The sequence below is a fragment of the Podarcis raffonei genome, chromosome 13, assembly GCF_027172205.1.
Source record: "Podarcis raffonei isolate rPodRaf1 chromosome 13, rPodRaf1.pri, whole genome shotgun sequence".
Classification (NCBI taxonomy): Eukaryota; Metazoa; Chordata; class Lepidosauria; order Squamata; family Lacertidae; genus Podarcis; species Podarcis raffonei.
Window position 1 is genome coordinate 30,240,503 of NC_070614.1, and position 12,153 is coordinate 30,252,655.

Consider the following 12,153-nt stretch of genomic DNA (forward strand, 5'->3'; position numbering starts at 1 on the left):
AGATATTCACTGCCTTCCCTGGTTCTGATTTAAATGAGAGGTAGAGCTTTAAAAGTGCTTTAAAGTACCGTAAGTACAGACTCTCAAGTCATAGATCTAAATCCATTAAACTATTTATGAACATTTATGAAAATTAGAACTCTACACTTAGCCAAATACAGAAGTGTAGCATATTCACTCTATTGATAATATTAAATGCTCTGAACAAGGGTTAACCTTTATGCCATCATTACTGACTTAAATTAGACTAAACTGGATAAATTAATACCAAGGGAATACTTTAGAGCAAAACCAAGGCAGAAGTTCATTTAAGACTTTGTTATATCCTTTAACCCCTTTATACACACCTACACCTACACCCACACCCACACCCACACACCAGCCAATTGTGCCAGGTTGGAGAGACTGTCTGCTAACTAATTACACATTAGTAGATGCTCTCATTGGTGTGTCTTCAGAAAGCCAGGGGACTTTATTTAAAGGAAAGACATCTACAGTATCTAGCCACTGGAAAAAAAATACGACAAGCAAGCTGACTGTTACAATTGGGCCATAGACAAAATGAAATAAATGCATTATTAGATTTATTCACAGAGCAAAAAAAATTGAAGCCACAACATAGGTACCTATGAAACTATAATGCTTGATTCTGGAACGATTTAAAGCAAATGTGAGTAGAAAATTATCAGACCTTGTTTGTTCGGTGACACACAAATACCAAATGCAATAATGGCCTTATTTATCTAATCAGTCTGATAAATTGTTTGTTTTTGTGCTTTTTATTTATTGGGGGAACATTAATGGGACTTATTCATTTCAATTTAAAGTATAGGAAACAGATTTAACTTAATTGCTTATTTCTTTGATTTTCTCTCCCTTATCCTCATTCAACTGATTTTTTTCCTCATGGATAATTGTACAAATCAAGTTGCAGTTGTCAGACAGGAGCTCCTGAATTAGAACTTCCATCATCTTTAGCTAGCAAGACTAGTGGTCAGGGATGATAGGAACTGTAGTCCACAATCAGCTGGAGTCCCTACGTTAGGAAACACTTCTGTAGCGGGAAGTAAGGGGATTTCTTCAGGAGAATAAATGGCTAAGGAGTAAACACTACACAAATCTGGAGTGGAGTGCCTAAAACGGTTGGATGGCACCTTGTGCTTCCTTCTGGCAACTCCTGCAGCCAAGCTGGTGTCAAATGTATTGCTCTGCTTTCCTTTGGACCACATCAGTGAGGCCGAGAGAGGGTCTTGTCATCTGCATAGCCCAGGACTTCCAGACATACCGCCTAGGTTTGCTCTCTGTTGGGGTTAGGGATTCTACCTTCGCTTGGTCAGGCCACTCCATATATACATACCTAAATGACGACTCACCAACATAGAGCTTTTCCCCTTGCAATATTTCACATCATGCCACCTGTAATTCTGCACAGAAGATTCTCAAAAATTCCATATTCAGAAATGCATTATTCTTGCAATATAAAACAGGTCAAAACCATTGCACATGTTTTATTTTACTGCCCATTTTACACATTTTAAAATCTGTGATAAATATTTAAACTCCATGCTGAAAGGAAGGTTAAATTGCCCTGACCTTTCCAGGACCTTTTCTGAGAGATGACATGAAACTATAAGACTTGAGAGGCACTTTTTAACCTTCTTATTAGTTTTACCTCAAAGTACAGTGGTACCTCAGGTTAAGAACTTAATTTGTTCTGGAGGTCTGTTCTTAACCTGAAACTGTTCTTAACTTGAGGTACCACTTTAGCCAATGGGGCCTCCCACTGCCGTCACACTGCCGGAGCACGATTTCTGTTCTCATCCTGAAGCAAAGTTCTTAAACCAAGGTACTATTTCTGGGTTAGCAGAGTCTGTAACTTGAAGTATCTGTAACCTGAAGCGTCTGTAACCCGAGGTACCACTATGTGCCCTTTTCTGAACAGATGCCAATTTTATGCTTTGGCTTATATACTTTATGGGATGTGGGTGGCGCTGTGGGTAAAACCTCAGCGCCTAGGACTTGCCGATCGTCAGGTCGGCGGTTCGAATCCCCACAGCGGGGTGCGCTCCCGTTGCTCGGTTCCAGCGCCTGCCAACCTAGCAGTTCGAAAGCACCCCCGGGTAAACGGCGTTTCCGTGTGCTGCACTGGCTCGCCAGATGCAGCTTGTCACGCTGGCCACGTGACCCGGAAGTGTCTGCGGACAGCGCTGGCTCGCGGCCTGTAGAGTGAGATGAGCGCACAACCCTAGAGTCTGTCAAGACTGGCCTGTACGGGCAGGGGTACCTTTACCTTTACCTTTTTTATATACTTTAGTATGTCAATAAAGGTGATTGTTATAATGCATGCTGGTATTTCACTGCTGAAGCTTAGGTATTAAGTTATTACTGAAATGTTTGCGCTTAACTCTTTCTCTGAGAGCGATCCTACAGCTCCTCTGCCCACAATGTTGATGACTGAAGGTGGTACTTTGTTGGTGCAGGGGTGCCTCTCCTCTAGTAGAGCAGGAAACTGCTGGTGGAGAACTCGACCATGGTAGGGGCCACTGCGATGCCAAAAGCTACAGCCTCTGCTGGTGGTAGCAAGTGGGAAATCCTGGTATTGGACATTTCAGACTTGGGCAATGGTGGCATTAGATCTGCTTTATCCAAAGCTTGGTGGTTATCCTAAGGGACCTGATCCTTGGGCTCCTCAGCTGCATTGACCTGTAGCTGGCACAGAGTAATTGGAGAAAGAACTATTCCATCACCTTTAGGTAAGCTGGCAAGGCTTGGGATGCAGTGGTGAATCTGCCATTCCACTCCTCCCTAGTCCCACTTAGGATTGCTCTGTTAATGAAATCAGTGAGAATTCAAAATGCTTAAAGTTGGCTGTAATGTGCCCTATATGACTACTACTACTACTAAAATTAATAATTATTTCTGTTGTATATTTTACTTTACTAAATATCATGATTTGCCATTTTATTCTTTAGGTTTGCATTATTACATATATATTTGGAGATGAAGAACCAAACTATCATTTCTGAATTCATCCTTCTGGGGTTTCCTGCTGAGCTGGAGATCCAGAGTTTTCTTTTTGTGGTCTTCTTCATCACTTATATACTAACAGTCACAGAGAACCTCATTATTATCTCTGTAGTAAAAGGTAACCGGAACCTTCACAAGCCCATGTATTTCTTCCTGGGAATCTTGTCTTTCTTGGAAATCTGGTATATCACTGTCACACTTCCAAAACTGCTGTTAGACTTCTGGTCACAGACCAAAGTAATCTCCTTCGAGAGTTGCATGGCTCAACTCTACTTCTTTATCTCCCTTATGTGCACTGAGTGTGTCCTCCTAGCAGTCATGGCATATGATCGCTATGTAGCCATATGCAACCCACTTCGTTATCCAGTTATCATGACCCATAGATTATGTTTCCAACTGGGTGTGTTCTCCTGGGTGTGTGGTTTTTCCATCTCCTTGGTCAAGGTCATCTTCATCTCTAGATTGAGTTTTTGTGGGCCTGGGGTCATTAATCACTTTTTTTGTGACATCTCCCCTGTACTAAACCTCTCCTGCACTGATATGTCAGTGGCTGAGTTGGTAGATTTCATTTTAGCTTTGGTCATCCTCCTAATCCCATTGTCGGTTACCATTCTGTCCTACCTTTTTATCATCAATTCAATATTCCGGATCCCCACAACCCAAGGGAAGAAAAAAGCCTTCTCAACTTGTGCTTCACACCTCACCGTGGTCATCATCTTTTTTTCAACAACAGTCTTCATGTACGCTCGACCTAGAAAAATTCATCCCTTTAATCTCAACAAAATAGTGTCCATTTTCTATGCTGTGGTCACGCCAGCTCTCAACCCTCTCATCTATTGTCTGAGAAATAAAGAAGTAAAAGAGACATTGAAGAAAAATGTGGGCAGAAAATGCTGGCTCGGCTCAGAATAATGCTGCCCTTCCAAATCAAGATAGGTGGGATTCTCTAAACCAAGAAGAAATAAGTCTGAAGAATTCCATTGTCCAAGGTCAGGAGTCTCTGCCAGTGGGATGGGAAGCAAGTGAAAAGCAACCCACCCCAATAACCTGGCCATTCCTTTTCTCTTTATTATATGACTACCATTATGGCAAGAATGATGTTGGAAGGAGCTAGTTTGGATGGCCAGAAGAAGGCCTCCAGGATTTTACATTTATTATCTTGGTAATCCCCATTTCTTGTTGTTCAGAGAAAATAAATAGAAAAAAACAAACCATGTCTAGTTGTTTTATAAATTTTATAGAGATCGCCAGAAAGAGTTGATTCAGTAACTCTCTTGCGTAACCCCACACTACAGATAAAAGGCAGTTTGCAAAAATATTGGCTTGTCTAAAGTCATCTAATAGTGTTGCCATATTTTGAAGAGAAAAAAGAGGACACATTTGTCAACTTCTACTATGAACTATGAATCGCTATGACGACTCTCATTTTACAAACCCATGAAAAAGAGGATGTGTTCTGGAAAAAGAAGACATATGGCAGCCCTGAGTCCTGAGCCAAATTGGGCATATACAGAAGGACTATGGCATTGGACGAATCAGGTACAGACAACCATGGATCCCTATAAGTTGAGTTGGATGACCCAGGGCCATCCATGCAAGGGGTGAGGCCTCAGGGGTGAGGCCTTGTCATGGGGTAAGGCACCAGGTAGGAAAGAGAGTCAGGCATCAGGTGGGAAAACCATGACCTCTGGCTGCATCTTTTGGGGAAAGAAAGAGCTTGCAGTCAGAGGTAATGGCAGGTCTCAGCCTTTCCATTGAGTTTTCCCATCTGATGCCTGACTCTCCTTCCTGCCTGAGGCCTACCCCTCAAGGCCTGGAGCTCCATGAAAGTTCAGTGCTGCTCTCAAAGGAGATATTGATGTTGCATGATTCAGGGTGCTCCTTTGTAAGTGGCGTCCCAGGAGAGAAGCTGCTTGCAAAGGAGCACAGAATTAACATCTCCACTGAACAGGGAGGTGCTCATCCTGCATAGTGCAGTGTGATCATTTGCCAGCTGCTTCCCAGGGGTTGGTAACTGGATCTGGCTGGTGGACCAGATCCTTAACTTTACTATAGTCTATATGAGTCAGCTTTGAAGGTGGGCACAAGCCCTGGTTTGCACCCCATTGAGTGTTTTTGTCCAGCTGGAATGCAGCATTGAACTCTAATAAAGCTTCTTGTTGTGTGGCTGTACACTGGGCAGAACTAGCTGCAAAAATGGGCAGGGGAATGGCTACGACTCTTTGTATTGCAGCCTACATTCCAGCCATGCAAATGCCAAAGGTTTTCACATGCACCACAAATCTCCTTGCTCCTTCTAGGTGAGCAGGAAGTTATATCACAGTTTAAGGGCACATTCCAGCCAGAAAAAGCATGCATGCAAGGGACTTGGACCTGTGGGAAGTCCCCCCAGGCCTGATGTTCTCTAGTCCTGCATAACTTATATGGAACCTAAGATGTCATGGGCCACCAGTTTCTCTGTGGACCTACCAATAGGTTTAGGTCAACTATTATGGTCAACAATTAAGGCCCTGATCTGTGTTCCCTCATCTCTGAGGTGAAGGGGATGATGAAACACACAAATAATTTCTCAGTAGCAGGGATGCCAACTTGACTAAAGTATTGAGGGGGACAGGCAAGCCCTGCCCCACATAATCAATCAAATGACACAGAGCGCGCATGTGCGCATGCACACACACACACACACACACACACTGTGCCATTTGAATGGCAAGCTATGAAACATCTTGCTTCTTCTCTATTAGCTTAAGGATCATCTATCTTTTTATTTCTGAGGGTGTTTGAGATGCAGCAAGATATTGTTCTCTTTTAATTGTCCATGATTTGTGTTTTGTGATTGTCATTTTATAAATACTCTTTGTTTTGCACTGGCATTGTCAATGTTGCTATCTTTTTTCAAGCAACTTTGTCTACCTGTACAGAATGGGGGGGAGAGAAAATAATATAATATAAAATAAATACAGACAAAGCACTTTTTTCCCTTTTAGCAAAAGCAGCTATATGCATGTAAAGTGGGAGTAGGGTGAGATGTTATTTTTCTTCTTCTGCCTTTTTAGCATTATTTTACTGTATTGACTTACGTGACTTGTTCTTCTGAACCATCAAGCCCAAATGGCTAACTTAACCCCTAAAGAATTATTGGCCCCAGTGATTTTGCTTTCAAGTTCCAAGTGAAAGACACTGAAATGACCAAATTGCTCTCTGGTCCCAAAAGTGAAGCTTTAATAGTTTATGAAAACGACAATGTTGATTTTCAATATAATTCAATTACAGGCTTTGATTATGTATACAGGACACATATCAAGTTGATGCTTAAGTCTAAAATAGTAACTGGAGGGAGTATCAATTGACAAAGTTAAGAGTAATAATAAAGAAAACACAAAAGAGTTAACCACAGAATACCCAGGGGTCCAGAGGAGTCAAGTTAGAATAATAAGGCCTTAGTGTATCCACAGAATTTGCAGAGCTTTCTTTGTTCAACAATTAGAAGCAAGCTGTTAATATATCCCTGTAGGAGACTGAATTTGTAGTGTGCTGAGATACAACAAGAGTAAAATACCACACACACAAAGAAAGCAAGAAAGTGAGCATTAATGAAACTGCTAATATATATGGCCCAGCTTAAACCTTATAAAAAATATGTGACCAAACATCAATGATAAATACATTAAGGGAGAAAATGTTGGACAGAGAGTGGATATCAAAACTTTTAATTCTTCATTTGCAAGCAATGTATAACATTGAACTAAAACATGAAAGATAAAGAAAAATATTTAGCACTACTGTTGTGTGGGAATTCTTAAAAAAATAAGAAATTCTGAGATGTATAATTGAATAGTGGTCTCTATAAGAATGCACAGAGTAGGGGAAACAAGTAAGATGAAATTGTGCTCTAAATACAGGATAGCAGATATGACCTAATGGGCATTACTGAAACTTGCTGGTATGAGATTTATGATTGGAATATAGAAATTGAGGGGTATAAACTATTTTTTTAAAAAAGAGCAAACAGGAAGGGAGGAGGAGTAGCTGGGGCTTATTTTACTCCAACATCTGGGCCTCTGTGTTCATTCACAGCTTGTTCAGAGGCAGATTTCAGGGGGTGCAACTGGTTCCACTGCATTGGGCACTGACACTAGAGGGTACTGTAGGTCTTTGCAATTATAACATCGCAAATTGAGCAGAATAGAAGGCAAAATTTTGGCATTACACAGAGTGCCGCTGAAAATTTAAAAACCAAAGTCCACCACTGATTTGTTCCTTCTGGTTTTACTGTGAATGGGCCTCGGTAGAATGGTCAACATTATCCTAGTGATTCTTTTTTGCTATTAATGTGCAGGAAAAGAAAAGGGAAAAGAAAAAAGAAAACCTATACCAGAATATTACAGGACAGTAAGTTTTGACATAAAGGAGTGCAGATTTTAGAAACTGGAATTGACAACCTCAGAATTTCAGAAAAACTATTTCCTTTAAATTCCACACGGAAAATCATCAAATTATATGACATAAAAGTACAAATTGCAGTTTTAACAGGTTTTTCCACACTATGTGATTTCTGCTGTGATAATAGTGTCTAGAGCAATCATGTTCTCCATTTAAGAGTATGGAGCCTGGCCCTGGCAAAATCGTCATAGGAAGAAATTACTTTGTCAGCCCTCTTCACAATTTCTCTTTCCTGAGAGTATGGCACAATGCAAGACCTCCCAAACCAATACATATATTGATTGGGACATAGAATGTGTACATAAATGATAGAGGGATGGCCTTCAGATGTAGAAATATGCAAGAGCCAAAATTTGTGGGTTCATATGACCTTTAACATTTGCATCTACTATAGTGTCAATGCAGATTAGGACCCAGGAAGTAGACAATTGCTCGCAATGAGTGCCCAAGCCATTAAGATTTACTCAGGTCACATATCAAGAGTTTAGGAGCTCTGTTGGTTATAGCTGAGGAGCACTCCTCTCAACCCATATGTAGCCAGATAGGATGGAGGCAGGCAGTCATCTCAAGGGAGACACATTACTAGTACCCAGGAGCATTCCTGTTTTCATCTGTGATATTTTGGAAGGGATGTAATGATTGCATAGTTAGAAAACACACTTGGATTAATGATTTGTGCATTTCCTTTTACCCATGTGTGCAGTCAAACTGGTCCAGCCCATGTTTGTGAATAGGATTTGAGGATATATTAAAGGCCAAGTAATAACAGACTGCTGCTCTTTCATATCAGGAGTGGTGAACCAAAAATAAAATTTGGTGCTTTTTTTGTGGGGGTGCTTGTTCTAAGTGCACCGACTTTGAAATAAACTCAACAAGATCATTAAGAAACTGTGCAGCACCGCCATGTAAGTGCATCATAAACAACACTGGGGTAGACATCAAGTGGAAACCATGACTGCAACTAAGGTAAGTGGGGGATATGAATTAATATTGGCAATGCAGTCAGATATTTGCATGCTGCATAGTATTTTTCTACCACTTACAGTAAAAGAAATCTCAAAGAATTTGAAAAGATTTTAAAAAATATGTTAAAGCAATTTACAGTGTAGACTAGACTCACTGAAATAAATGAATCTAAGTTAGTTGTGTCCATTAATTTCATTGCGTCTGTTCTGAGTAGAACTAACTTTGGATAAAGAGAGACCAAGACACAGATTATAGGGTGCAATGGTATGTTTCTGAGGCTTGGTTATTGTGTGGCAATACGGACACAGAATTTTAGTTTAAGGTTATTGGCAAAATTTTAGGCCACAACTTTATTGACTTATAGAAATGTGAGTGGTATTGGCTTAGGCATTGGCTTAGACTATATCAGACTCCTGCCCCCTTTGCAGGAAGTCAATAAGGGTAAACCTTACAAAGCCCTAGCCCCTCAAGCAGACTTCGGACAGGATCCAGACATTGGATTCCTTTAAAGGAATACCCTTGGCCAATGGAGGGGCAGGCGATGGCCGACCTCCCCTCCCCCACAAATCAATGAGCCAATGCCTAACCACCAAACCTTACAAAGTTGTGACGACTGCTAAGAGGTAGGCAAAAACCAAGTGGCCAATGCCAGTTTGCCCAATGGAAAAATTTCTACCTGGTCCCCGGCCCAAGTCAGGTGACCAACCGAAGTCCAAAGCAAGGCCAGAGAACCCATAAAATTACAGGGCGGGTGGGCTCAGAACATGTTGCTCTGCTGCTTTTAAATTCCCCATGACCACCCCGCTCAAAATGATTGGCCAGGGTGGGGTGAGGATCCGGGTTGGGGGCCTGCCCACAACCAGGACCATTCTAAAGATGATCCAACTTACTCTTTAGCAGGGACAAAAGGGCAACTGGAGCAATGCATGAAACTATCTAGATGTTGCAAGACTCTGGAGAGTGGCTAGAACTTAGAAAAACTAGCATTATGGGGGGGAAAATAACAACCCACAAGCAACTACAATACATGTTTGGGTACATCTAAAGTAGCACAAAAGGAGATGGTCTGCCAAAGAAATAGTTTAAAAACCCATTATTATTATTATTGTTGTTGTTGTTGTTGTTGTTGTTGTTGTTGTTGTTGTTGTTGTTGTTATTATTATTTATGTATACCCTACCCATCTGGCTGAGTCTCTTTATACTGTGATTTGTTTCTACATTAAAATACATGCATTTCATTTCAAAGGAGCATTTCTGCCCCTTAAGTGGAGAATGGTAATTATGCAGTGTATAGCTGCCAAAGTGCAAAAGACTGCAAAGTGGAAAAGGAATGGGGAACCAGATCTAAGCAGTAGGCTGAATCCTTATCCCCCCACCTCATATCCGTGGGCAAAGTTTGACAGGTATGTGGGGCCACCTGCCTGTCAATCACCACACATTGCCTGCTTTTGCTTGCATGTTCCATGGTGCCATGCAAGCAAAGGCAATACAGTGGTACCTTGGGTTAAGTACTTAATTCGTTCCGGAGGTCCGTACTTAACCTGAAACTGTTCTTAACCTGAAGCACCACTTTAGCTAATGGGGCCTTCTGCTGCTGCTGCGCTGCCGGAGCCCGATTTCTGTTCTCATCCTGAAGCAAAGTTCTTAACCTGAAGCAAAAGCAGGCAATGTGTGGTGATTGACAGGCAGGTGGCCCCACATACCTGTCAAACTTTGCTATTTCTGGGTTAGAGGAGTCTGTAACCTGAAGCGTATGTAACCTGAAGCGTATGTAACCCGAGGTACCACTGTATGTGGATTGCTAGATCCGCTGTCATGTACCTTTGGAGTTCTAGACTAGTGTGTGTGATGAGAGAGAGAGAGAGAGAGAGAGAGAGCAATGGGTAATACTAAAGAGTAGTGGATCAAGGAGACAGGAATAAAAGTAAACAGCCATAGTTATCAATACATGCATGAGGTACTCTCCCCTCCATTTTCTTTACCTACTAAGAAGGAGGAAATGGAGATGAATGACTCACAAAATACATAACGGTAATCATAAATTGTGAATCGCATGATGCCACTCGAATTCTACACCACACTTAATCTAATAATTATTTGCTTTGCAGTTCTTTGAAACTCTTGTTTGTGACCATTTATTCCAAACTAATTGGCTGAGGAGCTATGGTATTGCATGCTCCTCCCAGAGGCTTGATGAATGTCCAAGGCTACGATCCTATATATGCTCAGCTGTGGGATTTTTCCAGTTGAATTCAGTGGAGGTTAATTTCTTAGAAGAGATGTGCGGGAATGAACTGTGGTTGAATCAGCTTAACGGTCTTCCTTCTTTGCAGTACCTCAGAGGAGAAGACTTCTAACATTGCCAGGTGCTCTTCTTTCTTAAAAAGAAACAAATCTGATTGTCAAACCTTTCCAGTTAAAATTAATTCTCTCAGTATGATCCAAAGGATATGCAGGAATGGAAGGTAACAATCAAACTTCTGTGACAGAATTCATCTTACTGGGCTTCTCTGGCTTCTCTCAAGCACAATTTCCCCTCTTTGTGGCCTTTGTATCTGCCTATGCAGGAGCTCTGGTGGGCAACTTTTGTATCATCACATTGATCAGGGTCTGTCACACACTTCACACTCCTATGTACTTTTTCCTGGTCAACCTCTCCATCCTGGACATTTGCACCATCACTGCAATCATTCCCCAGATGCTGTTGAATTTAATGGATGAGAAAAAGACCATCTCCTTCCAATGCTGCTTAACACAGGCTTATTTCTTTGTCATCTTCCTGGCCACTGAACTACTGTTGTTGGCTGTGATGGCTTTTGACCGCTATGTAGCCATCTGCCAACCTTTGCGCTACACCATCATCATGAGCCAGAAAGTCTGCAGTTACTTAGTGATTGGGACATGGGTGCTTGGTATCCTACTTGCCAATGTTCATGTTCTCTCTGTCCTCCGCTTGTCCTTCTGTGGACCCAGTACTATCAACCACTTCTTTTGCGAGCTACCACCACTGCTTCAGCTCTCCTGCACAGACACAACCTTCAACCAGTATCTAATGTTGGTGACAGACCTCTTTTTGGGCTTTGGTTGCTTTCTGATGACTCTAGTCTCTTACATCTACATTGTTTCCTCTATCCTGAAGATCCAATCAGTGCAAGGGAAGAAAAAGGCTTTCTCCACATGTTCCTCTCATTTGATGGTGGTGACACTTTTCTACAGTTCAGTCATTTACACTTATGTTAGACCTCCATCCATGTACCTTGACACGGACAAAATTGTAGCAGTATTGTACACAGTGATCACCCCTATTCTCAACCCCCTTATCTATAGTCTAAGGAACAAGGAGGTCAAAGAGGCATTCAAGAAGTTTGTGAGGCTAGACAGAAACTAAGGTAATCCTCAACTCAGAATTGAAGAATTAGAACAGATTTCTTCTAGCCTGATATCAGAAATACTAGGGGTATTCTACATAGTGCCACACCATCACTCTTAATGTAAATCTCTCATTGCCTTGGAGCTAAACAACACACTTTTCTATATATATGTCTTTTGGGTAACTTTTATCCCCACACTGAAATTCTCATTAAAACCTGTTTAATATGAGAAATTTCACTAGTAAAAGCATGCTAAATAATGTTGCAACAAACACTGGAGCTGCTGGGGGTGGGAGGCAGATCAGATTTGTCAAGAGGAATGGTTAAACAGCCAAGACTGTGCATC

At 41.4% G+C, this 12,153-nt stretch overlaps 2 protein-coding genes across 2 annotated transcripts; both read left to right on the forward strand.

Moving 5' to 3' along the window:
* The first annotated feature begins 2,980 nt into the window (after positions 1-2,980).
* Positions 2,981-4,009, forward strand: LOC128399816 (olfactory receptor 6B1-like). The gene has a single exon (XM_053361589.1). It carries the CDS (start codon positions 3,001-3,003, stop codon positions 3,937-3,939), a length of 939 nt encoding a protein of 312 aa, XP_053217564.1. The 5' UTR covers positions 2,981-3,000; the 3' UTR covers positions 3,940-4,009.
* Positions 4,010-10,894: 6,885 nt separating this feature from the next.
* LOC128400405 (olfactory receptor 5V1-like) lies at positions 10,895-11,824 on the forward strand. The gene has a single exon (XM_053362588.1). The coding sequence runs from the start codon at positions 10,895-10,897 to the stop codon at positions 11,822-11,824; it is 930 nt and encodes a 309-aa protein (XP_053218563.1).
* The last annotated feature ends 329 nt before the right edge of the window (positions 11,825-12,153 follow it).

Excerpts from the sequence above, each read along its gene's own strand:
- LOC128399816 (XM_053361589.1), top strand. The coding sequence starts at position 3,001 with ATGAAGAACCAAACTATCATTTCTGAATTCATCCTTCTGGGGTTTCCT.
- LOC128400405 (XM_053362588.1), top strand. The coding sequence starts at position 10,895 with ATGGAAGGTAACAATCAAACTTCTGTGACAGAATTCATCTTACTGGGC.